The sequence below is a fragment of the Salvia miltiorrhiza genome, chromosome 4 (assembly GCF_028751815.1).
Source record: "Salvia miltiorrhiza cultivar Shanhuang (shh) chromosome 4, IMPLAD_Smil_shh, whole genome shotgun sequence".
Lineage (NCBI taxonomy): Eukaryota > Viridiplantae > Streptophyta > Magnoliopsida > Lamiales > Lamiaceae > Salvia > Salvia miltiorrhiza.
The window spans coordinates 22,581,107-22,608,070 of record NC_080390.1 but is presented as its reverse complement, the minus strand read 5'-3'; the positions used below and the strand labels follow the sequence as shown (position 1 = coordinate 22,608,070).

Here is a 26,964-nt window from a genome sequence, read left to right as displayed (position 1 = left end):
AGAGTGTTCAACGGTCCGTGAAAGAGAAAAGTTATAGTGGGTTGGGCGGAGGGGTGGTTACTATTTTAAAATACCAAACATAAAAATTACTCATTTCGTCCATGCAACACCTTTTTTATATGAGTTAATATATAAAACTATCCACTTTCATATTGTAAAGATAAAATTTGTCCATTAAGATAAAAATAATAAAAACTGTCCACTTTTTAATTGAAAAGACAGAAATACTCTCCTTTAAAAAATATGCACTCTCTCTTTCTCTCATTCTCTTCTCTCTCGCTCCACTCTCTCTCTCTCTTCTCCCTCACGGTACACCTTCCCCCTTCTCTCTCTCTCTCCCTCCCTCCCTCCCTTCGAGCTCAGATCGCCGGCGAAGCGGCGCCACCTCGGCCTCGTCGCCTCCGCCCTCTCTCTATCGTTGTACTCTCTCTCTCTCTCACGCTCTCTCTCCCTCTCGCCCCCCGTCTGCCGCGCCGCCGCCACTCAATCTCCGGCAATCGCAGCGGCAGTGCCGCACAACCACCACCACCGCGACACCTCTGTCTATCTCTCGCTCTCGATTCTAACTTGGAGTTGTCGGATTCAACTTGTGGAGAGCATAGATCTGGTGGCCTTGGGGTGGTTGAAGTGGAAAGGGAAAAATCGGCGACTGGGGTGTTGTCTTCGAAATGTTGCTCCAGATCTGGAGAGACGGCGGCTGTTGTCTTCCACCTTTCTCCTCCGCGAGGCCCGCGTGGACGCCGCCGACCTCCGTCTCCTCGCCTGCAGCGTGGAGCGGTAGCTCCGCCCCGCTCTCTACTTCCTCCAGGGCACAATCGGCATCGAGGACGTCAGCAGATTCACCTTTCTGCTATCGCGCCGCCTAGGGTTTCATTCCCTTAGAGCGGCGCCACCTCTGCTCACCTTCCGGCCAAACAATGCGGCGCCAGCAGACATCCCCAGCCACGGAAACTTCCGGCGAGCCTCCTCCCCAGGCAAAATCGCCGGTCAAAAAAAGAAGAAGCGCGAACGCGGCGCCGCTGCTCTCTGCCTCCACACGATCTGCGCCGCGTTGAATTTAATTTGTGTTTGATTTGGCAGATTTGGGGACAAAGCTTACTGATGCTAAAATGACCATGTCTGCTGATTGATTTGGGGAAATTGTGGAAGATCTATGATGCATGTTTATCTAAACCTCAATTCAATTTTACTTTCTTCAAGTTACTTGAATTGCAATGACTGGAAATTGGGGAAAATAGTTGGAAATTGGGGAAATTGTGGAAGAAGATGATGTGTGAATTGAGAGTATTTTCTAATTATTTTATAATGGTGGTTAGTTAATTAATTGGAACATTTTGGTTAATGTTCTTGAATTCACGATTAGATCCATGAATTCAGAACTTAATATTCTTGAATTTAAAACCAACTCGATGAATTCATAACTTAATATTTTTGAATTCACAATCAAATTTATGAATTCACAGCAGCTTAATATTTTTGAATTCACGACCACATCTATGAATTCACAAATTAATATTCTTGAATTCACAATCAGATCTATTAATTCATAACTAAAACTCGAATTCACAATCAAAATAAATTCTAGTTTTAGTTGTGAATTCAAACTTTAAAAACTTGAATTCACAACTACTTGAATTCACAACCAAAATAAATTCTAGTTGTGAATTAAATTCAGGTTGTGAATTCGACTGATTGTGAATTCACAACCAACATAAATCTGGTTGTGAATTCGTTTGGTTGTGAATTCACAACCAAAAAATTCTAGTTGTGAATTAAATTTTGGTTGTGAATTCGACTGGTTGTGAATTAAATTTTGGCTGTGAATTCAACTAGTTGTGAATTCACAAACAAAAAATTCTGGTTGTGAATTCGACTAGTTGTGAATTCTCAATTCACAACCAGTGTGAATTCACAACCGAAAAATTTTGGTTGTGAATTCACACTGGTTGTGAATTGCGGGATTTTTTAAAGGGGTGATATAAAGTGGACATTTTTTTAATTTTTAATGTGAAGGGTATTTTGGTAACAGTGGACATTTTTTATGTTTTTTATTTTAGTGGACATTTTTTTATCTTTACAATATGAAAGTGGCCATTTTAAAAATTCACTTTTTTTATATTAGGTTCAGTTTTCTTTAATTATAAATTTATTATGAAAAAATAAGAGATAAATAAAATTTTATTTTTTCTTTTTTTCCTCTTATTTTTTATAAAATAAAATTTCACTCTTATTCATTGCTTCTTTAAATGTACAATCAAGAGAACACACCCTTAATTGATATGAGTTTTAAAAAATTCCGTCTGTCAATTTGGTGAGTTAAAGAAGGAATTTCATAATTTTAAAATTAATGGATTTATATGGATTCATTAATAGTAATATATATAAATATGTGAGAATTTCAAGAGTGATATAATTAGAGGATGTTTAATTAAATTTATAAGCTCTTTAACTGATTAAGAGCTTACGAGCTCTTTAAAGTGCTTGACAAAATAAGCAACTTATACTTGTAAAAATAAGTTTTAAGAGCTTATAAACTCTTTAAAAAATAAGTTCATTTACCCTAACTTATTTTACAAATATTATTCAACCACGGTTTGTTATTTTGATCATATATCTTTTAAGTTTATCTCTCTCTAAAAAAGATAGTATTCTTTATAGTGGAAAATGTTCTCTCTAACTCAAAATTATCTCTCTAATTTATAATTTCAATTACGCAAACACTTTGACAACTTATATAGTACAATATTTTCTTATAAGAATATTTTCCTCACTCTAATTGTTTTGAGTGTGGTTATTATGACATGTTTTAGCATGTTTAGTCGTATAGCGGTGCTCGCATAGCTGCTTTGGCAACGTACAAACTCGGTCTTTTTATAATAATGAAATTTATTTACGCAAACAAAAGAAAAATTTGATCATGAATTTTTTTATTTAAAGGGGAATCCGCGATCAAATTTATTTTTGATTGTAAATTGCATTTAGGGGTCAATTCAAAATCAATAATATGTTTGGTCGTGAATTTAGTATTGAATTTATTAATTAAAGAATAAAACCATAATTTTAATCAAAAATTGACTATTTTTATTTTATAGTTTTTTTTAAAATCTGAAAATGAGTATTTTCATAAATTAAGTATAGTTGAATTCACTGAAGTGCAGCAAGTGCTCTTTTTTAGGATAAGTCGTTGCAGGCTCGCAATGTTGATGAGAAAAGAATTGGGTTGATGCTCTAGTCAAAGATTCTCTTTCACCGCCAATTGCATTAATTCTCTAGTAAAAAAGTATTCAGAATATTCAAAATTTACAAAGATATTTATCCCGAATAAAAAGAAATTAAGAGAATGAGTATGGATATTTTGCTATGTTTGGATAAAATGACAATCTGCACTTGGAAAAAATTCTTAGAAATGTAAGATTTAGTACAATCTAAGTGTACTTTGTTTGATTCTGTAAAAGTAGTGAATTATTTGATAGTGGTCTTTCTCAAACATATATAATATCAATAGTTTTTTTCGAGAGAATACGAAATATTCCACTTGAATGAATGTTTAGTAGTTTTTTTTCCTTTGAAATAAAAAGAGTAATGTTAACAAGAGTGAATACACAAGAGTGAATACATTAAAATATCTATTGTTATTATGGAGATAAGAAAATACTATTAAAAAAAAATTGGATTATGGCCAAAAAATACACGAATTTTAAAAAAAATTGCAATTTTCACACGAACTTTCAATTTAGCCGAAAAATACATGAATTTATATTTTTGTTGCAATTTTCACCTGAGTTTGACTTTCGATGAAATTAGAGCTTAATTAGCAGTCGAAATTAAGTCAAAACTAATAAGGCTAGGGTTAATTTACTACCACAGTTCCGAATCGAACCAGTCTGGAACCTTCAGTACTGTAGACTAGTTACGGTTCAAAGAACTCCAGTGCGTGAATAAGTGGTTAACCGTGGGCTAAACCGTCAATTTAGAGCATTGGCAACGCCCTTACTTGAGTGCCTACTCGAGTAGGGCGTTGCAAGGGGCACCTACTCGAGGGATACTCGAGTCTTCGAGTATGCACGATGGGGGGAGAGGGAAGGCGCGTGCAATGCACGCGCCTTAATTTAATAATAAAAAAAATAGAGAAATTCGAATTTTAAATGAAAATTTTGACTGCTTTTCCTCGATCTCCGTGCTTTGACCGACCGTTTCCATTTTTTTCTTCTTCTTCTTCTCCTCTTTAAAAAACCCCATCTCCTCCATTTTTCTTCACATTTCTTCTTCTCCAATTGTCTTCACCTCCATTTTCTCTTCTAATTTTATTCCTTCATGGATCCACACAACCCTTTCTATGATCCTAATTGGTGCCCCGATCTCTCCGCCGCTTATCACCCCGATATGGGAGGAATCAACTTGGAGGAGACCCCAGCCGAGGAAGAACCAGTCAGTGCAGAGCAGAGTGCCTCCAAACCAAAGAAGGGCGGTCGGAGGAAGGAAATGGCCAACAAAATCAAGCACGACAAGGAAGTAAGGATCAATCATACTTACCTTCCCGAGCATACGGATCTCATCGTCCAAGTTTGGGCGGAGGAGACGAACGACGCCATCCGTGGGACAGATCAGAAGGGGGAGGCGTATTGGGGACGGATCCGCGCACGTGTCAACCCCATCATCGGCGTCGACCTTAAGATCCGGCAACTTCAAGGCCACTGGGCCCGAGTGAGCGCGGATGTGCGTCTCTGGGAAGCTATTTGGGTGGAGACGCGCAACAATTGGCCTTCCGGTCATTCTGACGATATGCTTCGTGACCAGGCCCAAATCCTCTTCAAGGCTCGAAGCCCACAAAAGGCCGCATTCAATTTTTGGAACGCGTGGAAAGTTCTCCGGAACAATCCCAAGTTGAAGTCGATGTACCTCGTTGGAGACGTGCATGCCTCCAAGAGGACAAAGACTAAGGAAGAGGGCGGCTTTACCATCTCGGCGTCGCACGAGGAGATCTCTTCTTCCCGGCCCATTGGCAACAAGGCGGCGAAGGCGGCGGTAAAGGGGAAATGGAAGGCGTCAGCGTCGCAGATGAGCTCGGAGCCTCCACCTGAAATAGTGGAGAGGTTGGACAGGTCCAACCAATAGATGAGGGCATTTACCGCCCAGTACACGCGGAGGAACGATATCAAGGAGAGGGAGCTCGATATGCAGCTCCTGAACGCGGATACGACGCACATGACGGACGCACAAAGGGCATTGCACGCGTCCATGGTCGCCGACGTGCTCAGGCGTCGTGGTCTAGACTAGGATTTTAATTATGTAATTTTAATGATGGTTTTTTATGATGTTTTAGGTGTTTTTAATTTTTATGTAATTTTTTATGATGTTTTAGGTGTTTTTAAATTTTATGTTTAATGGCGTATTTAACTATTAGAAAAATATGTTATTTAAATTTGAGCAATTGAATTTAAATGAAAAACATAAAAATCAAAACTAATGTTATCAAGTAGGCTATCAAGTAACCCCAATGCAGCACTACTTACTCAATAATACAACCCACTATCAAGTAAGCTATCAAGTAGGCTATCAAGTAAGCCCATTGCGGATAGGGTTGTAAATGAATCGAATAATTTTGCTCGATTCGAGATTCGATTCGAAATTGCCTGATTTGTATTCGAAATTATTCGATTCGTATTCGATAACAAATATTCGATTCGATTCGATTATTATTCAAATACTTAAATGAAATATTGATATTCGATTCGATATTCGTAGATATTCGATTCGATATATATATATATATATATATATATATATATATATATATATATTTATATATTTATATAAATATATCATTTCTCCAAATATTTTTATTATCAAGACGTTCAGATAATCAAGACGTATTCACAAATATTAGTGATTTTACAGAAGAATTATTCTTATGAAAACAATTGATTTTACTATTTTTATATATTTATATATAAATAATTGATTTTTGGAGAAATAGTGATATTAGTAATATATTTGGAGAAATGCTATATTTGAAGCCAATCTGCGCCGCACAGCTTGAAGCCAAGAAGCCAATATATGCTAAACCCTAATCAGTGTCTCCTATTTCCTAATTCCTCATTCCTAATCTGCGCCGCACAGCTTGAAGCCAAGAAGCCCCCAATCTCCAAGCCTGCATCCACCCGTCGCCGACTCGTCGCTGCCCCACCCGTCTCCCCCAACACCGCGGTGCCTCTGCTGTTCTGCGCGCTGCTGCTGCTGCATCTGATCTGCACCGGTAGCCGCGCCTGCTCCAGAGCCTGCATCGCCGCCTGCATCTGCACCGCGCCGCCCCACCCTTCCGGCCGTAGATCTGCTCGCCGCCTGCTCCAGAGCTTGCACAGCGTCGCCGCACCGCCTGCACCCTGCCGGCCGCAGATCTGCTCGCAGCCGAGGTATTGCTTCTATTTTCCTGCATTTGCCTTTAGTTGCTGGATTTCTGAATCTGATCGTGCACTTTAGTTGAACCTATCTTTGCTTTTGTGTTGGGACTTTTTCTGATTTTCTGTGAGAAATTGGCGAAGTGAATCGGGTATTTTTTTTTAGTTTTGAGCGTTGATTGAGCTGGTTAGGGCTAACTACAGCAGTATCTTTAGCAGATTAGTGGCGTTTTATATTTAAGCATTTGAATTTCTTGTGTATTTTAAGCATCTGAATATCTGCACAGGATGAGTAGCTTGAGTTGTAATAAATTTATTGTGATTTTATGTTTTTTTTGGCAGAATCCAGTTAAGTTACAAGCTTGGAGGAAGATTGAATGCTTGAACACCACTTAAGTTACAAGCTTGGAGGAAGATTGAATGCTTGACATTTGTTCTAGTATCATGTTATTTTGATGTATTTGAAACTTTTCATGATGTATGTTTCTACATGTATATTGTTTATTTTACAATATTTTGAATTTAAGCAGCAATTATATTATTTAACATTTTTTTTCACTTCAGATTTTCGAATCGAATATTTTCGAATCGAATCATATCGAATACCAGTCGAATACTCGAATCGAATACTCGAATCGAATATTCGGAAAAACAATTTAAGGAACTATTATAAAACGAATCGAATACTCGAATCGAATCGAATAACTCGAAAATATCAACGAATCGAATAACGAATCAAATTTAATATTCGAACTCGAATCGAATCACGAATCGAATAATAGTTTCATTTCACGAATACGAATCGAATATGTTGATATTCGCTTCGATTCGATTCGATTACAACCCTAATTGCGGATGCTCTTAGAACATTGTGTGTATATTGTTGTCAGCTTTAATAATTGTAGCAAGAAAACTCAACTTAAGGGTATTATATATTATATGGTTATTAAATGGTTAAAATATTTTGCTCATATTCTCGATGTGCTTTTATTAACTAAATATTTATATTTTAGATGGAAAGTTATAGGTATTTTTCAAATGTTAGTTATTTGTTACAGATCGTTTAGTGAGATTAACACGTTAGAAGTCCAATTAGTTAACGATAACTTTGTTTATTTAAATCTTCCCTAATGTCCAAAAAATTAAGGATAGATTAGAATGAATCTTGCGTGCACTTTCCGAATAATATCAACCAAAATATGATCAAGTAAGGTCCTCTTCAAGAAATATAAGTAGTAGTAGTAATAGTAGTCATTCATTTTCCTCGATCTTAAATTTATTAGATCTATCAAACCCTTTATCACAAGATGTTTAATCTTTATCCTAAAATCATTTAACCATCTTTCCTAGGGGCTGAGCTAGTACCGAATTAGATATATATATTTTGTCTAGTACTATTATTTATGAAGATACCGATCCTCAAGTCGACGTATTGAATTGGTGATCGTTGCATGAGAAAGATTATCTCACACTCTTTATTATGGCAAATGAGCTTTTTGCAGTTCTAGCTTCCATTGCCTCTGTTGAGCAAGCAGTTAGTATTGTTAGGTTCATGTTGGACGAAAGAAAAAGTAACGTGGATGTTCGAAACATGCAAGTCACAATATTGCTTGACTATTGGTCAGAAGCCGAGTTAAGAGCTCAAGAAACCAAATGAGATGATGGTGATGAGAGCTCACATTATGTATGTACCAAATTCGGAAGATCTGACGCCGACAATGGGGAATTTGATGATTAGGGGATGAGTCGAGGAGATAAGTTAAGGTAGGAGAACTACATGAATTTTGATTCCTCAATGAGGATGCATAGTCTACTCAATTTAAAATTTATACTCCCTCCATCCGTCAAGATTATGTCAAATTGTTTGGGCACGGGATTTAATAAAATTGGTGATGATTTTAATGTAGTAGAGAAAGGGTCCCACCACTATATGAGATGTGTGGTTAAGATTGAATTTTGGGTGGGTTTTTTTGTAAATAAAGAGTGTTAGTAAGGATAAAATATTAAAGAGGATGGTGGGGGCCATTGCCTTAAAAGGAAAGTGATATAATCTTGGCAGACGCCCGATATAGTAATTGTGACATAATCTTGGCGGACGGAGGGAGTATTAAAATTGAGCCCATACATTTGTATTATTTTTTTCCCCTTTATTATTTTATTTTTAAAAATAGAATTGTAATGTTAGTCTTAGTTTAGTAATGTAGTGTTTAGAGTTATAACTTGTACATTGTACTTTTGTAGTAGTATAATATAGAAAGAATGCAAAATAAACATTGTATTTTATTTTTGGTTTACTTGTTAAATTTTGAAATTTGAATATTATGATTTGCAAATGTTTGATTTGAATTTAATAATAATACACATTTTATATAGTTGAGTGATAGAATTTTATTTCATTTATAGTCTTACATGGTTCATATTTTACATAGTCGCTCGACCAAGGTGCCTTGGAGATTCGCCGCTACGTGTCGTGAAGTGACACGTCTTCTCAACGATTTTCAGTTACAAGTGACTCATATTTTTCGCAAGGGGAACAAGGCGGTTGTTATCATGGCCAATGATAGCAGAATTGAGGGGTGGTGGCCTCATGAGATTAATGAGATAAAAGATGTTGTGCGTTTGGATATGGCGGTTCACAATCACTTGCGTATCAAGTCTTAGATTGATGGCGGCTTGGTATTTTTGGAGCTGTCGTGCGTTTGCCAGTTGGAGCTTGTTCTCTCCGACTTTGGGTGTTTGTGTTTGGGCGACATCAATACCTTTTTTACAGCCTTCGGGCGAGCTCGAGGTTGGGGTATTGGGGTCGTCTCGTTGGTTGCTCTGTGGTGACTTCTGTTACTGGCATCGAGTGTTTTGTTGGGATTCTTTTGTTTATGTCGTTGATGAGAGAAATCCTTGTCTTGATGACCTTCTGCACTTGTTTAGTTTTGGTTTTTATTCGAACATGTGGAGTGTTTCGGGTAATGATTATTGGAGCTCGTTTCCTGACCCCCTCGAGCTTTCTCCGAGTTTTTCTAGGTGTGGCATCGCCGGCAGACCTAAGTTCGGATGGCCTGGGTCTTGCTTGTTCTTACCGAACATGTGGAGTGTTTCTGAAAAGGGGTGTTGCGACTGGTTGTTTCAGTTTGGTTGGCCTGGGTTCTACTTACACATTTTATTGAACATTTGGAGTGCTCAGTTTTGGTTTGGCTGTTTGCGCTCTTTTGGCTGAAAGGGTTACAAGAGTCTTGAGGAGTGCAAGGCTGGCTCAAGTCTTGGCAGCGGAGTTGTTGTGTTGAGTCTTTTTGGTTGGATTGTTTGCGGTATTTTGTGGTTGTTATTTGCATCTTTCTTGTTCTTTCATTTTCGGTTTGTTAGTCTTTTCTGTGTTTGTAAGCCGAGGCTATTTAGGAGCAATGGTATGGCCGGGGCTTTTGAAATAGTCTCAACTTAGCTTACGAATACTCTTTTTTCTGTTTTAAACGGGTACTCTTTTTCCTCTCTTAGGATTTTCCTTTGCGGGTTTGCCTCAAAGAGGTTTTAATGAGGCTCGGCCATTAGTTTACTCTTCTGTGCTCTCAAGGGTTCTTTAGGTTTTTCTTTTTTTCATTTTAATAAAATTTATTTTAATAATAATAGTCTTTAACAATTAAATTAAATCTAATCCAAAGTATGCTCTCAAACTACATATAAATATTTTTATTTTAAATGCAAAAACCACCAATTTTGCCCAAACCGCTTATATATTTGGGTAGGTCGGTCTTGATATATCTTTTGGGCTCTTTATCTAAGATATTATGTGATGATCTATGTTGATTGTGTCTGTGTGTGAGAGTACTTTGTGGTGGACGAGAATATGGCATCTGAGATTATAAGATTGTGCTCATATGTGTTTATTTGTGATGCATATATGATTATTGGTTATATTGAGATGTGTTTGAAGTTGAGTTGCGATGGGGCTTGATTTGGTTCTGGCTTCGTGACTCTATGTGATTAGGGCTTGATTTTGTTGATTTGGCTCTAGCTTCTTGTTTACCCACTATCTGGCTCTGTGTGTTTGGTGCTTGATTTGGTTTTGGCTGTCTACCTCTAATACAAAATATTTACAAAATATTGATGCACCAGCTTGATGTTAAAACCATCTCCTGTTGCAGTAGCCCTCTAAAGTGAGGGTAATTGTCCTTTATATAAGGCTTTTAACTATCTTGTTGAATCAATATATATTTGCATGCAAATGGAGGTTAGCCTTAATTGTAGGTATAATCAGGCCTTGATTGATCTATCTACCCATTGTGCTCTTGCTGCAATTTATTCCAAATGCTAGTCTTCTAATTGTGGATCTTTTGTGTAATTCCAAACTTGAAATCAACTCCAAATCTATTTGCACTCTCCTTCTTCGAGGTCTAGATATTTTTTTGCTCACTAAAATTAATGCACTCACCTTCTTGTTGTTATTTTTTTTTTCAAACGAGCAATAATGCTCCTACAATATTCAAACTTTGCCAGGTTACCTTTTGAGTTCCACTGGCAAGCTTTCCATTGGAGTTGTTTTGAAGAAGAAAGACAATCACAAAATTTCGTTCTAGTGTAGTTATATATTTTCTTCTTGTCATGTTGAATTTTTGTGTAAAGGATTGTGTGAATTGTGGTTGATTTGTGGTGGTGTATTTATTGTTAGGTCCCGGAGGGTCACTGAACAGGTGTATGGGGGGGAGGGGGAATACACCTGTAGGCTATTTTTCAAACTTCTTTTGTAGTTAACCGAAATAATATCAACTGATACTGAAAGAGTTTGACTGATGTGAGCAGTTAAAGAGAACTTCAGTTAAACGAAGGTTGTAGACTGACACTGAAATAACTTCAGTATTTTGATTTCAGTTAAATTAAGAGTTTTAACTGATATCCACGTAAGGCTTCAGTCTAGGTTTTGTAAACAGAGGAGTGTTATGAATCTTACTGATTATCCGAAGATTTATCAGTTAGACTAATAAAACTTAAGAAATAGTCTTTGTGATTAACATGTTGTCAAGATAAAGTTTCACTTTGCAATTAATCAGTTTCAGTTAAGAAAGCATTTGTGCACAAATAAGAACGGTTTAAACTGAAAGTGATAAAAGACAAAGGATTTTTACATGGTTCGGAACAAGTTCCTATGTCCACGGACAGTTAAACACACTGACAATCACTCTGGGCTAGTGCTTACGGGTGCACAACAAACCTTCAACTAAAACAAAGTTTCAGTGCCAATATACTGGATTGGACTTCTCGTCTCCTTCTTAACTCGCAAAAGCAAAGACTACACTTATCTTGCGTGCGTGGGGTTCAGACATTGGCTCGAACTCTCTCTCTCTCTCAAACCCTCTTTTCGCTCAGTTGAAAAAGGTTCGAATTACCAACTAGATTACAGAGAACAAGCTCTCTCTAATCGGGGACTTAGGCTTTGGGTTTTACACAGTATTTGCCTAAGTAACTAAGAGAATGTATGAAATCAGTAAATTCATTTAGGCTTTGAGTATTCTCTTCTTTGATTCTAGCTTTAAAAGCAGTGAGTAGGCTGAGTTGCAATTTTGGCAGAGGTTCAGCTTGTGCGTTTGAATCAGTGAAGATTGTGGTGTTCCTCGAGCTCTATTTATAGGTGAAGTATTGAATAGATCCGTTGGTAAGATGGTCTTCAAGAATTCATCTATTGTGAGAGAAGATTTGAATTTGGTTGAGGCTTCAATCTTCGAGGTTCCTTATTTGGTGAAGAACGGCGTCTCAAGGTACATGAGGTAAGGCGCCTCTGAAAAGTTTGCACCAAAAAGGAATGCTTTGCAGAGAAATGACGATCTTCAAAATCTCTGCATTTAATGCGTCTGTACTTGAGTGTACGTGGCTTCCTTTTAACTTAAGAATTTCAGTTCGAGGAAGAATGTCAACTGATACTTGACTTGAGTATCAGTCCACTAAAATTCCACGTGACCAACATTAATACTTCAGTCATAACTGATTCTTCAGTGAGACTCTCGTCCAGTCAATACTTCAGTATTTGACTTTGTCTTTTCACAGCTATCTTCAGTTGAGTTCTTCAGTCTTCAGTCCTCCGGTCTTCAGTCTTCGGAACAACAGTTTAACTAGAAGACATAGACTCTAACACTTGAGTTTGAAAAGTTCTAGTCTATTAAAAGAAAAACAAATAGTTTTGGTATCATCAAAACTAGGGCTAAGATATTTCACTAAGTTTCCAACATTTATAGATAAGGGTGATGAATGTTTAAGAGGGAAACTTGAATAAGTGAAAATTTTCAATTACTGTTCTCTTTAATTGTGTTCTAGGCTCCAAATTTTTTAGCTGAAAAATTGCCAATTTGTACTTTGTAATCTGTCGCCATTTCATTTAATTTACTCTTTCATTTCCAAATTCACTGTAAGTGAGAACTAAATCAATTAGATTTAAAATGAAGTTAAATAATATTGAACACATTAAGTAGGAATTAAATTATATTTAAAATTTACACTAACCATGTGAGCCAACTTTCTTTTGTCTATAATCGAACTCTCATAAATATATGTACCGAAAAGTTTTATATTTAAATAATGGAATAGGGGGAGTATTTTTTAAAGTAGAAGCCAATTTTATAGATAATAACTTCAAAGTTCATACAATTGTTTTTTCTATATCTTTTAATTTTGAACTATATTTATAAATGACTTATTTTGAGCCATAAATGACAATAAATCTTTTAAATTATGAACAAAGTTCAATCTTCATTTATAATTAAGTGTAATTAGCCTATTTGTTTTGACTTATTGATGGGTCCATGATCAACATATTTTGCTTCACCCGTTAGTTTGTTACAAAATTGTACATATTTATTCTTTCCAAACAATAATTGACGTCATCCTCTTTTCCTTCCTCATGTCTTCTTCCAGTTTGCATAATTCATCAGTCGATAACCGTTCAACTTTAACTTCTTCTGCAACCGATTGGGGGAGAGGGGGGCTATGCCCACTGTTATCAATGTTTAGTATCCATTTAAAAATGTAATAGATTTTAATAAAGTGGTTGAATGTGCTGTGAGTCGAATTAGGGCTCCACCTTTATCAGAGTGTTAAAGTGATTAAAGTGGAGTAGGAGGTCCATATTTTATAGGGTTGCGTGGAACATTTTTACTAAAAATAGAAATGGATACTAAACTCGAAAACATACTAAAATAAAAATATGGATACTAAATTGTGGGACTGATGAAGTATTAATTAGGTATTAGAGAAATGTTTCCCCCCCTCCTCCCCACCCCTTGGTTCCTGTTTGTTTCGGTTCCTATTCAAGTTGTTTAGAAGAAAAAATAATCCACTTTAGTAAACAGTTGAAAATTGATGAAAATATATATTTTTTTACTATTTTTCGTAAATATTTTTTACAAATGGATAAAGTCATTTTAAGTCTGCTAGATATTGTCTTTTATGATTTTATCGGTTTGTATACACCACCATGAATAATTTGTCTTTTTAGGTGGTGTTTGGTTTGATGGACTAGATTTAGTCCCATGACATGTTATGATATGTATGTTGTTTGGTTAGATGTACCCGGCCCGTGGTTTAATCTCAGGACAATGTCTCATATGATTGGTCATGGTTTATAAGTTTTAGCCTTTCTTTATGTCTTAAATAATTTTGAGGCTCACTTAATCTTAAATGATCTCTGGCCAATATAAGTGATGAGGAGTGATATGTGCAGAGTAGGGAAATGATGTAAATCAGAGGAACCGGCTCCACCAGCGGAATGAATATGGCAGAGGAAGTCACCTTCGCCAGAGAAGTCACTTTCGCCAGAGAAGTCGCCTTCGCCAGAGAAGTCACTTTCGCCAGAGAAGTCACTTTCGCCAGAGAAGTCGCCTTCGCCAGAGAAGTCATCTTGGCCAGAGAAGCAGCCTTCGCCAGAGGAACGGTCTTCATCAGCGGAATCACTGGAAAGTGCGGGGAAGTCTTCCGCGTGAAAGCAAAGTTACCATTCTACCCTCAAACACGCAAGGCACATGCGCCACAGACGAGTTTACCGTTTTACCCTTCATTTGTAATCTATAAATAGGACATACGTGTTCTCTTGTACTCTACGTTATCTCTCATTTTCGAATACAACAGCAAATTCTCTCTTGTGTTCTAGCGTTCCAACTGTTTTCTTCGTCTTCTTCAGCTAATCAGACTAGGTATAACTTATAATTATCGCTTTAGCTTAGGTGTTGGTTTCTAGTTTCACCAACTGGCACCGTCTGTGGGAAAGCTACTGAGTTAGGATGTGAGTTTGTGGTCGCCAGCGCGCGCAGATCTGGAATTCCAATCGGGTTTGCGTGTGTCGGTACCGTTTGAGCCGATAATTCGGACACCAGATGATTTCAATCCCTTAATTATGCTTTTCGGGTTTATGTGCGTTTAATCTTTTGCGATCTATGTTTAATTACGTTTTTGGTGCATGGGGAAAGGTGGTGAAAGTCGTAAATCATGAATTGGGGGGATATGTGTTTATTTACCGTTCGATCGGTCTAAATCGTAGGCGAATGTAGGGTTTCTTCGTAGAATTGGGGTTTTATTTACAGATCTGATGTTTATACCGGAGAATTATGGGATAGTACTCTGTTTTTGGTGATATTAAGTTTTCGCTGTTGATTTGTGGGATTCGCACCGATAAAAAGTTGTTTACCACTCTGTTTCTGTCATGCGGGGGTTGCGCTATTGATTTGCGGCTGTTTTTCGTTTAAGGGTGTTAATTGTTGAGGTTTTACGTATTTTTACGGCTGATTTTCATTTTCTATTGGTGGATTATGGGGTGGTACTCCGCTTCTGTTATGATTAGGCTCGCGCTGTGGATTTGTGGAAGTTTTTCGTTTCAAAATGATAACTATTGGTGTTCTCCATGTTTTCTTTGGCTAATCTTCGTGTCGTACCCTGTTTTAACGCGCTATGCTAATAATCCAGTGACTGTTGTGATAACTCTGTTGTTTTTGGGTGTTGTGGTTCTTTTAGCGCATGATCATGGTAATTTTGGGTTATGATGTTCGTTTGTTTGCATAATTCTCATTATATATCATGCCTAACGTATTGCGCTAACAAGTTTCTTGGTGGTTACTCTATTTCTGTTTACCCTTGCGTCTCTTACTTTGGTTCTCTTGACACCCTGTTTCTTCTGCCGGATCTTAACACGAGTTCACGGGGAAAACTTCTGTTATTCGGGCTCTGTTGTTCCAATCTATGCCCTGGGTTTATTTCTCAGGGCATGGAGTTGTCTTGAGGGGAATTTTTTAACGGCCCCTGGGCCGGTGTTCGGGATTTTTTATATCGGGATTTCAATCAGTAAGGAAGGATCTATCTATTTGTTATCTAGATTTCTTCTCACTCTGTTTATGTGTAGGTACTATGGGATCCTCTGATGCTCACCGCAACTTGGAGAAGGAGTTCGAGTCTGCTGCTATCACTACCGAGGTGCCTACCTCACTGCTCAACGGCCTTCAGGGTAACCCCACCTTCACTGTGCCACCAGGTTTTCTGACTATCTCAGCCACTCCGCAGGCAGGGTTGAATGTTAACACCCAGAGGTTTACTCTGGTAACACCGGGCTCTGATCTGCCAAACTTGGCCCCCACGTCTGGAGGGGGATCGCTTAACTTCGGGCTGGCAGAGCAAATGATAGCTTTACTCAGTTATGCTAATATGCGTCAGGCAATGGGAACTCCGATGCTGTCTGTCATCCCCACTGTAGCTCCCCCGGTCGGAGCGGTCAACCTGCAGGGCACTGAGGCCCCACCTCCCGCTGCTCAGGAGGCAAACATTTTGGCAATCAATAAACAGGCTGTGATGCCTGGGGAAATGCAAGGGGACCCTGCTGACAGAGAACTAGCCCGACCAGAGGGGAGCCGTGTTAGGCTCAACAGTGTTGTCAGGAAGGAGAGGGTTGACGAGTCTGATAGTCAATCCGTCTCCCTTGTGTTTGAGGAAGAGAGACCGAAGGAGAAGACACGGTTGAAAAACCAAGTGTCGCAGCTGAAACACCAACTCGAGAATCTGGAAGAATCGTTGAGGGAGAAATCCCGGAGGAACGACAGGGGACAGAGGTCAGAGCGGTCGTACAGAGCAGAGAAGTCCCATCGTCCAGAGAAATCACGGTACACCGAAAGATCAGAGGAAAGAGAGCTGGAGTATTCCTCTGGCAGGCCAGGGCACAGGGCTCACAAGCGTCACGGCCATGACGCGCCAAGGGACAGAAGGGAGCAGGGAAGATACAAGGAGGACAAAAGGGCCAAGACTTCAAGGTTTCATTCCATCAGCAACCGTAGTCCTTTCTCTGATAATATTTTGGCAGACACTTTACCCAGGAGCTATAAACCCATTTCGCTAGACTACGATGGCACCACCGACCCAGAGGTACACCTCAATCGTTTTGAAGGGTTGGTCACACTGCATATGTATACTGAGGGCATCAAGTGCCGCATCTTCTCCACTACTCTCACTGGACCAGCTCAGCTATGGTTCGGAACGCTTGCCCCCAATTCTATTCACTCCTTTGAGGATTTACAGACCCGCTTCTTACGTCAGTTCGCAAGCTCGCGAAGGGTGGGGAAGTCAGCTCTGTCGCTGATGGATATCAAACAAGATCAGAATGAAACACTGAGAGAATACACTGCCAGATTTAACTTAGCCGCTCTAGAGGTGCCAGAGGCGGAATCTCAAATTAAGAATTATGCCTACGTCAGAGGGCTCAAGCCGGGGCTCTTCTTTGACGAGCTACAGATCCGACCAGCAAGGGATTTCGACGATATTATGGCAAGGTTGCCAGGCTATCTACAGTTGGAAGACGCCAAGATGGCGAGAAAAGCGGAAAACGATAAACATAAAGCTAAAAGAGCTGAGGAAGCACCAGAGAGACAGAGACACCAGGATAGAGCACCATTCAGAGGGTTACCTCCGAGGGTACTACCACCCCAAGGAGAAATGCCGCCCCGGCAGCAACGTACCGTAAACGAAGTCACGCGGTTTACTGAATACACGCCTTTAAATAAACCACAGGAGGAAATCTTTCATTTGGTAAAGGATCAACCATTTTTTCGGGCACCGGGAACCTACCGGGATGGGCCGCCACAGGAGGGGCTTAATAATAAGCTGTGTGAGTATCACAACTCTTTTGGACACTACACAAAATATTGCGAACATCTCAAGCATCAGTTAGAGCTACTGGTGCGCCAGGGAAACCTCGACCAGTTCATTGACAGAGGAACCGAGGGCCAGAGGCGGAATGATCAGAGGGATCATAGGGACCAGCGGGATCATAGAGATCAGAGGGATCAGAGAAATAACCGGGATCAGCGACAAGAACAGGGGAATAATAGGGATCAAAGAAATGACAATCGGGATAATCGTAGGGAAGGGCTAGAAAGACAGGCACCTCCTCCCCCGTATCGGAGGGAAGTTCATATGATTTGTGGAGAGAATGGAACGCCCACATCAAATAGGGCTAAGAAACAAGTGGTCAGGGCAGTAAAGTCAGGATACTACCATAAGCAGGTTATGGAGGTTACAAGCGCGGCAGAAGAGCCGACGATCACCTTTGGGGCAGAGGATCTACGTACACTAATGTACCCGCACGATGATGCACTGGTTATTATGGCAGACATTGCCGGCTGTATCATTCACCGTGTCTTCGTAGACTCGGGCAGCGCGGTGAATATCTTATATTGGGAGTGCCTTCAAAATATGGGAATCGACGTTCATATTGAGCCAACGAATGCCCCTTTGTTTGGGTTCGGAGGAGAAATGGTCATGCCTCTGGGTTATGTGGAGTTACCGTTAAATCTCGGCACTACAGCTGCTAATAGCAAAACTAGGATGGTGCGGTTCTTGGTGGTTGATATGCCGAAGCCCTCCTACAATGTGATACTTGGCCGGCCTGCATTGATGGCATTTAGGGCAGTGATCTCTATGTTTCACTTGAAAATGAAATTCCCCATCGAGGGGGGAGAGTGGGAGAAGTTTGTGGTGATCAAACAGCATCGAAAGCTTGCCATGTACAAATGCTTACACATTCAGCGGGGCAGAAAAGGGAAAGAGTGACAGAGGGATCGGATACACGGAAGAGGGGGAAGGTGGGCGAAGCGAATGCCTCGGCAAAGGAGCGCCAGGAATTGGCGGACATATTGAAAGACAGGGACAGTACAGAAAAAACCGCGCTGGTGTCTACTAGTGATGTTTGCAACATGATCGAATTGTTCCCAGGGAAAGAGGGTTTTCAGACCAAAATTAGGTCTTCCATGAGTGATCAAGTCAGAGACGAGCTCATTATTTGCTTGCGCAGAAATGCGGATGTGTTCGCATTCAGCACCGCCGATTTGAAGGGAATTGACAGAGGGGGCAGAGCATTGCCTTAACGTGGATCCTAAAATTAAGCCAGTAAAGCAACGAACAAGGAATTTTGGGGCCGAGAAGGACGCTGCAATAAGGGAACAGGTCTATGGGTTGTTGGAAGCAGGGCACATTGTGGAAGTGCAATACCCAGAGTGGATTTCAAACGCGGTGATGGTACCAAAGAAAACAAATACTTGGAGGATGTGTGTCGATTTCAGAGATCTGAACGCTGCTTGCCCAAAAGACCACTATCCTCTGCCGAGGATTGATCAGCTGGTGGATTCCACTTCGGGATGTGCTTTATTATCCATGATGGATGCATATCAGGGATATCATCAAGTCAAGATGAACAAGGGAGACATTGCTAAAACGGCTTTTGCCGTCTGTTGCGGGGTTTATGGATGGAAGAGTATGCCATTCGGTTTGAAAAATGCGGGGGCCACGTATCAGCGGATGGTGGAAAAAATCTTCAAAGAACAGCTCTCCAAGAATATCTCAGTGTATGTGGATGACATGCTTGTGCGGAGTATAAGGGCAGAGGACCACGTCTCTGATCTTGAGGAGATCTTCACTGTGGTGAGAAAGCATCGGCTCATGCTGAATCCAGCGAAATGCACCTTTGGGGTTACAACAGGGAAATTCTTGGGCTACAAAGTTACGCCCGTAGGGATTGAAGTCAACGCAGAAAAGGTCAAAGCCATTATGGAAATGACACCACCCAGAGGGATCAAGGAAGTGCAGACATTGAACGGGTGCATCACTGCTCTGAGCAGGTTTATCTCACGGTCGGCAGAGCGCAGTATGCCGTTTTTCAAAATCTTAAGGAAGGGAACCAAATTCTTGTGGACAGCAGAATGTTGGGCGGAATTTGAGGATCTTAAAGTATATTTAGCGAAGCTCCCGACTCTGACTAAGCCGGTCCCGGGAGAAACAGTATATCTGTATATAGCCGTGGGGGAAGAATCAGTCAGCTCTGTGCTCATCAAAGAAGAGGGAAGTCATCAGAGACCAATTTATTTTGTCAGCAGGATCATCCAAGGTCCCGAGCTAAATTACACAGAGATTGAGAAGGCTGCTCTGGCGATCATGGTCACGGCGAGAAAGTTGAGGCCGTATTTTTTATCGCATCGGGTAGTGGTGCGCACTGCCCTGCCTTTTAAACAAGTGCTGGGGCGCCCGGATTTGTCGGGAAGAATGGTAAAGTGGGCTGTGGAGTTGGGGGAATATGATGTGGAGTATGAGCCAAGAACAGCGATCAAAGCACAAGCGTTGGCAGATTTCATCCAAGAAACAACTCGCCGTCCCGTACCAGAGTTTTGGGTTGCCTTTGTGGACGGATCAGTGACAAAAGAGGGATGCGGAATTGGGGTATACATCACATCACCGGGGTATGGTACATATCAGTTTGCAATCAAATTCACTTGCCGACTGTCCAACAATGAGGCGGAGTATGAAGCTGTGGTCAGAGGGGCGCATATTTTGTCAGAACTCAAGGCCGAATGTGTCATCATCAAGACAAACTCCCAGTTAGTGGCCCAGCAATATTCAGGGGGTTATAGTGTCAAAGAAGAACGCATGAGGGCGTACCACCGCAAGATCAGCGAGATGAAGGACAAGTTTATGGAATTCAAAATCGAGCAGATTTCCCGGGAAGATAATACGAAAGCAGACCTACTGGCGCGAATGGCTAGTGTAGTGGAACAAACCTGGAGTGATGAAATTATTTTACTCTGTGATACCAGAGAGATGGGGACTTCGCAAGTTTTTTCAGTAGAAATCAGAGATGACTGGCGGGCTCCTATTATACATTTTCTCAAGACAGGGGAGCGGTTGAACAAGGAATCTAATCAGAGGGCCCGATACGAAAATTATTGCTTGCTTAATGACCAACTCTACAAACGATCCTTTACTCAGCCTTTACTAAAGTGCTTATCTCCAGAGGAAGCTATTTTTTCTTTAAACGAGGTTCATGCAGGTTGCTGTGGTGGTCACACGGGATTCCGGGACCTTGTACGCAAAATCATTCGGGCAGGGTTCTACTGGCCTAACATCAACAAAGACGCCAGAGAGTTCGTCCGCAAGTGTGAGGCTTGCCAGAGACACGCCGGGAGAATCAACATTCCAGGGGAGCCTATGGGCGTTATGTACGCTGCATGTCCATTCGACAAGTGGGGTATCGACATAGTCGGGAAGCTGCCCACGGCACCAGGGGGCAAATGCTTTCTGCTTGTAGCGGTGGACTACTTCTCTAAGTGGGTCGAGGCTGAGGTTGTGGGGAAAATCGATGAGGTGACTGTGGAGCGCTTCATTTGGCGGAATATATGTTGCAGATTTGGGGTCCCAAGGATCATCGTTTCGGACAACGGAACCCAGTTTACAGGGCAGAGGATCGCGGATTTCTGTGATCGGATGGACATCACTCAAAGATTCATCTCGGTAGCTCATCCGCAAGCAAATGGCCAAGTGGAGTTGGCCAACAGGACAATATGCGAAGGGATCAAGAAGAGACTGACTCAGAGCAAAGGCAAATGGGTTGAGGAGCTGGATACTGTACTTTGGGCCTACCGCACTAGCCCAAAGACAGCCACGGGTGAAGCACCATTTACTCTGGTGTATGGATCTAATGCGGTAATACCAGCGGAGGCAAGATTGGAATCATATCGGATAACAACCTACGACACTGAGCACAATGTTGAACTTCGCCGAGCAGAGCTAGATTTGGTGGAAGCACAGAGGGATGAAGCCCGGGTCAGAGCAGCAAAATACAAAGGCATTATCAAGGCAGGGTATGACAAGCGGGTCAGAGCACGGAAATTGTCCAAGGGCGACTTAGTCCTCAAAAGAGCTGATGCATTGAAGGCAGTGGGCAAGTTCGAAGCTAATTGGGAAGGCCCGTTTATCATCACAGAGGTCCTAGGTGGTGGAGCGTATACATTGTCGGATCCAGACGGCAGAGCTCTTCCTAGACCATGGAATATCAACAATCTCAACAAGTTCTATGTATAACTGCTACTTAGCAGGACTAATACCAATGTAGACCGGATACTCTTTTTCCCCACAGGGGTTTTAACGAGGTCCGGGGCCATAATATCAATAAAACAGATATGTGGTTCTAGGGAATTCCCTGGTGTTGTTTCATTTACTTTAATTATCGTTTTTATGTTACATATGCTACTTAACATGTTCATGCAGAGCATTGCACATGTCACCAGAGGGGGGAGTAGGGTGTATACCCCTAACCCACAATTTACAAATTCAAAATACAAACTGCTTCTTAGCAGGACAAGGGAGAAACAAACACAAAAGCTGCTTCTTAGCAGGTCAAAGGGAAAGCAAACATCAGGGATTGACGACTTCTCTTCCATGCGCCAACACTTCAAGCTCTTCTTCTCCGCTGAGACGTGCCCACTTCTCAGATCTACTCCAGATCTACCCCACGCCTGCAGAACACCAAGAAAAAACAAACAAGTCAAAGTGCCAAAAAGAAAGAATACAGAAGAGGAACAGACCAAACAACATCCAGATCTTAGGAAGCCGATGATAATGCTCCCGATTGCCGGAAGCCTGCTCCTTGCAACCACAATACCGGAGATCTACCCCGGAAACACAAAGGGAAGGGCAGAGCCTTCAAAGATGTGGGTGCCCTGAACAGGACTTTCCGCAATTGGGTGCTTTATAACCAAGCTAGGGATGAATCAGGGAGGCCATTGGGAAGGAGGGTAGGACACTAAAGTCAGAAGGGGGTAGCAAGGAAGTTTTCTTCAGGAACCCTGGAGATAAAACTCTCAGGCGGGGGAGAGTCCTGTCTTTTCAGTCTCCAACATTGTGCACTTTCTTAACAGGACTCACTCCCCCGACTGAGTGCTTTACAACCAAGATAGGAAGGGATACGTGGTACGAGAGACAAAGGGCCGGGAGATCTAGGGTTTGAGAGGAGATCAGATTGGGGCGGCGGAAAGAAGATAAGGTATTCTAAGCTAGGTCATGAAGAGTTGGGGGTATATATAGAGATGGTTTTGGGCTTAAGAAAAGGGCTAAGAGGTAACGGGCTCACGCAAGTTTATGGGCCGGAGATGGAATAAGGAGTAATTGGGCCAACATGTTCATAACAGAGTATTGCACATGTCACCAGGGAGGGGGAGTAGGGTGTACACCCGTAGTCCCCAATTTTCAAATTCAAAAATCCAAAAATTGCTCCTCAGCAAGTCAAGGGAAAAGCAGAGGAATCACGCTGCCATCAGAGCAGAGGGAAGCTATCGTAAGCTGCGAAAGTTGGTTGTGCCATCCGGGCCCTCCATGCTCCGCGCAGAGGGTTACTATTTAATCGTAAGCCGCGAAAGTTGGTTGCACCCCCCGGGTCCTCCATGCTCCGCGCAGAGGGTTACTATTTAATCGTAAGCCGCGAAAGTTGGTTGTAACCCCCGGGTCCTTCATGCTCCGCGCAGAGGGTTACTATTTAATCGTAAGCCGCGAAAGTTGGTTGCACCCCCTGGGTCCTCCATGCTCCGCGCAGAGGGTTACTATTTAATCGTAAGCCGCGAAAGTTGGTTGCACCCCCCGGGTCCTCCATGCTCCGTGCAGAGGGTTACTATTTAATCGTAAGCCGCGAAAGTTGGTTGCACCCCCCGGGTCCTCCATGCTCCGCGCAGAGGGTTACTATTTAATCGTAAGCCGCGAAAGTTGGTTGCACCCCCCGGGTCCTCCATGCTCCGCGCAGAGTGTTCAAGCTTGGATGGGAAGCAGCAAAGGAATGCATTGGATAGGAAGCAACAAAGGAAGGCTTGAACGGGAAGCGGCAGCAAAATCCTCGCCAGAGGAGTCAGTCATCAAAATCCTCGCCAGAGGAATCATCAAAATCCTCGCCAGAGGAGTCAGCCAAAATCCTCGCCAGAGGAGTCAGCCAAAATCCTCGCCAGAGGAGTCATCAAAATCCTCGCCAGAGGAGTCAGTCAAAATCAGCAGAGAGGTCATTCAGATTTCAACAAAGACAGAAATCAGCATCAACATCAAAAATGACATAAAGCATGAGGGAAAGCAGGATCAATACAGAAAATTTAAAGACGAGACAAGTAGGGAAGAAATTTCATTCAAAATGCCAAGAAGGCAGAGCTGTACGTCAAACATTAGAAACAAGTACGAAGTTTTTACAGACTAAAGAATTACAAAAATGTTCGTCAAAGTCAGAAGGAGGAGATTGGGGACATCAAGAGGGAGGAGCAGATGAATCTTCAGCAGGAGCAGAGGAGACTGGAGCAGAGGTGACAATTGCAGGGACCTGGCTAGCAGAGGCTCCCTCTGTAAATACCGGCAGCATGCCAGTTTCCTTCATCTTCGGGAGACGGGACTCCATGTCCAGCAGCTTCACAGCTTCTTGTACATATGTGTTTTCGTCTCTATACAGGGTAAAAAGCTGATCCACCGCAGAGGAGGAGGAAGCGGATCCCCCCAGATCAGAGGGCAGGGGAGGTTCCATGCTGTATTGAGAAAATTTCCGGGTGCTGTTGCTAGTAGGATCCCGTAGCCGGTTCACGAAGCCCACCAGGGAAGCAGATAAGGCAGGCATATACATGGGAGCAGAGGGCAACGAGGCAGACCCAACCCCAAAGGCAAAATAAGGAAGGGCCTCCTCCAGCACTAGATACCACCACACCGGCTTCCCCGGGGAATTCTCAGGGATCCTCATCAGCTTGTTTATGTCCTCATCCTTGAGGTTCTCCATCAAGGCTCGCAGATCCAGGGTAGCAAGCTGCTCCGGAGACGCCCCCGCCATCTCTAACGCCTTCGTGGCGGATTGCTTTATCACGTAAGCAAAGAGGGGCCTGAAGTCCTCCAGATACTCGGGAGTCCGCTTGAAGGCCTCCAAGGTGCCCTCCAACATCACCTCCAAGAAGTGTTGGCCTTGAGGGGACAAGAAGTACTCCAAACGCTGGTCTCGCGCCCCCAGGACATAAGCACGGTTCTGAGCCTCCACAAATGTTTTCCTCCAGACACGCCTGGCCTCCCTGTAGTCTTTTTCGTACCCCGCCTTGAATCTGATAAGACTCTCATGACTCTCCCTCGTCACTCTTGCCAGTTCGGAGGCTAGGGACGACTTTTCCACCTCTACTTGGGCCAGCTTGGCCTTCAACTCAGCAATTTCCGCCTCAGCTCCGCTCAGACGTTCCACTACCCCGGCGACGTCGTCATCACGCTTGGCTACTGCAGCCTGCTCTTTCTCTCTCTCTTTCTCCAACACATCATAATCGTGGATGCGCTGGATAGCTCCCCAGAGCTGAGATTCCACCTGCAAGGAAATAGAATGGATCATGTCAGAACAAAGAAGTATTCTTCACCAAAGGAATGATTTTTTCAGAGAAATGGGTTCCACCAGAACAGTCAAGAGGTTAATAACTTAAATTTTTAGATAAGAATATAAGCTGCAAGGTACCTGAAGAGCCAACTGGCCAAGCCGACTTGCCAGAGCCCCTCGTGTCAAGTTCTCTACTTTCTCCTTGCCCTTAGAGTGGACACGAGACGACAAGGCATCAATAAACCCCTGCCCCGACAAACTCGAAATCGGGCCAGGAATAGTATCCTCTGACTCGTCAACAAGGGGGACCACAGCTTTGCCCTTGCCCTTTCCCCCAGCAGAAGGGAGGACTTTCGAACCACCAGCAGACTTCTTTGCTGGATCCGCGGACTTGCTGGCCTTCTTCAGGCTTTCTTGCATCTCCTTCTCACCCACGGAGATCAGAGAGCCCCTCTTCCGCTTCTTCGAGAGCTCGGGAGTGGCGGTGTCTTGGGCTGAGTTGGGAGAAGGAACTTCATCAGTAATGTCCACAATCTGGACATCTTCTTCACCAGCACCAGATGCATCACCAGTACTGGGGCGTCTGCGCCTGTGAACAAGGCTACCTGCATCAACCTCCTCTGCATCAAATGTGCGTGAGGCTTCCACGTTTCTCTCTGGGACCTCTGCCACAGGGAGAGTGGTGACCATCTCAGACCCAGTGGGTTGTTCTGAGGGGCCCGTTCGGGAAGCAGAGCCTCCCGAGCCATGTTCCCTGCTGCGAGCGGGAGAAGCAGCGTCATCCAAATTGACCCCGCACTGTTTCCTCCAAGACATGTCTGCAAATAAAAATTCTACACCGTTAGAATCAGGGTAACAAAAGTTAATATATTTTCTAACCTATATTTTTACCTATTGATTTCTTTGGATATAGGGGAAATAAGCCATTGTATGCCAAGGCCGAATTGTGCTCAGCGAGATATTTACAGGATAGGGGCTCAGCCTTATTCACGGCATTAAGTTGGGCTATGACACCCAGGTCAAAAGTGGAGGGAGCAGCCTGAGAGGCTGGTTTATAGGTGGTCCGAGGACTATGCCACTCCAGTTCCAAGGCGCCGTAATCGCGCCAAGAACCAACAAGGGTGCGCACGTAACAGTAATTAAACAAAAAATTCTTGTCAAAAGAATTTAGGGAGGAAAGGAAGGAGGTGGGATATTTCTGAAGACCGGCAAAGCTATACAGGGGACTGCCCTGCATACGGAGAGATTGGGTCTGACAGAATAGTTTGGCGGTGTCCCCAACACCATGGGCTCGGCATAGAATGTGGAAGGCATATAGCCTCCGGATGGCAGAAGGGGTAACTTGATAAAAAGGGATGCGAAAATGGTTGCAGACGTCAACCAAGAGAGGAGGAGGAGGAAGCCTTAGGCCAGCGTCTATATGGGCTTGCCAGATGGCTATTGTTTTGTGGTCACGAAGTTGTTCCGGGGGTTTCGAGGCTTTAGAGAAGGCCTCGAATCTTAAGCCTTCAGGGCAACGACACTTGCTCCTCATCTTTTCCATCGCCGCGAAGCTAAAGCGAGATTCGGGAACAGGTTTAGGGGGCTGGGGCACCTTTTTAGTCCTCTTCTTAGGCCCAGAGGGACTCGGAGTAGCCTGAGAATCATGCGAGACGGAGGGGGAAGGAAGGCTTTCAAGACCCTGAGGCTGGGGGGAGGAAGATGAGGAATCTCGGGGAGAGAGCGACCGCGAGGGTTGGGGAACGGAAGTAGAGGTCATTATCAGAAATTTTAATCCTAGGGTTTCTAGCACGCTCAGTCAGAGCACCAACAATTACACCACTACGCTACGACTAATCACAAATATTGGGAGAGGAAGGTACGCGAATTACCTAGGTCAAAGAAAGATTGACTGTAAATACCGGAACAAAAGGGTCGCTGGAAGTACGC

General features: G+C 42.4%; 1 protein-coding gene across 1 annotated transcript; it reads left to right on the top strand.

The window, feature by feature from the left end:
* The first annotated feature begins 6,055 nt into the window (after nucleotides 1–6,055).
* On the top strand, nucleotides 6,056–6,944 carry LOC131019432 (uncharacterized). Its single transcript, XM_057947972.1, has 2 exons — nucleotides 6,056–6,413; nucleotides 6,741–6,944. The coding sequence occupies exons 1-2, from the start codon at nucleotides 6,058–6,060 to the stop codon at nucleotides 6,781–6,783; spliced, it is 399 nt and encodes a 132-aa protein (XP_057803955.1). The 5' UTR covers nucleotides 6,056–6,057; the 3' UTR covers nucleotides 6,784–6,944.
* Nucleotides 6,945–26,964: the final 20,020 nt, after the last annotated feature.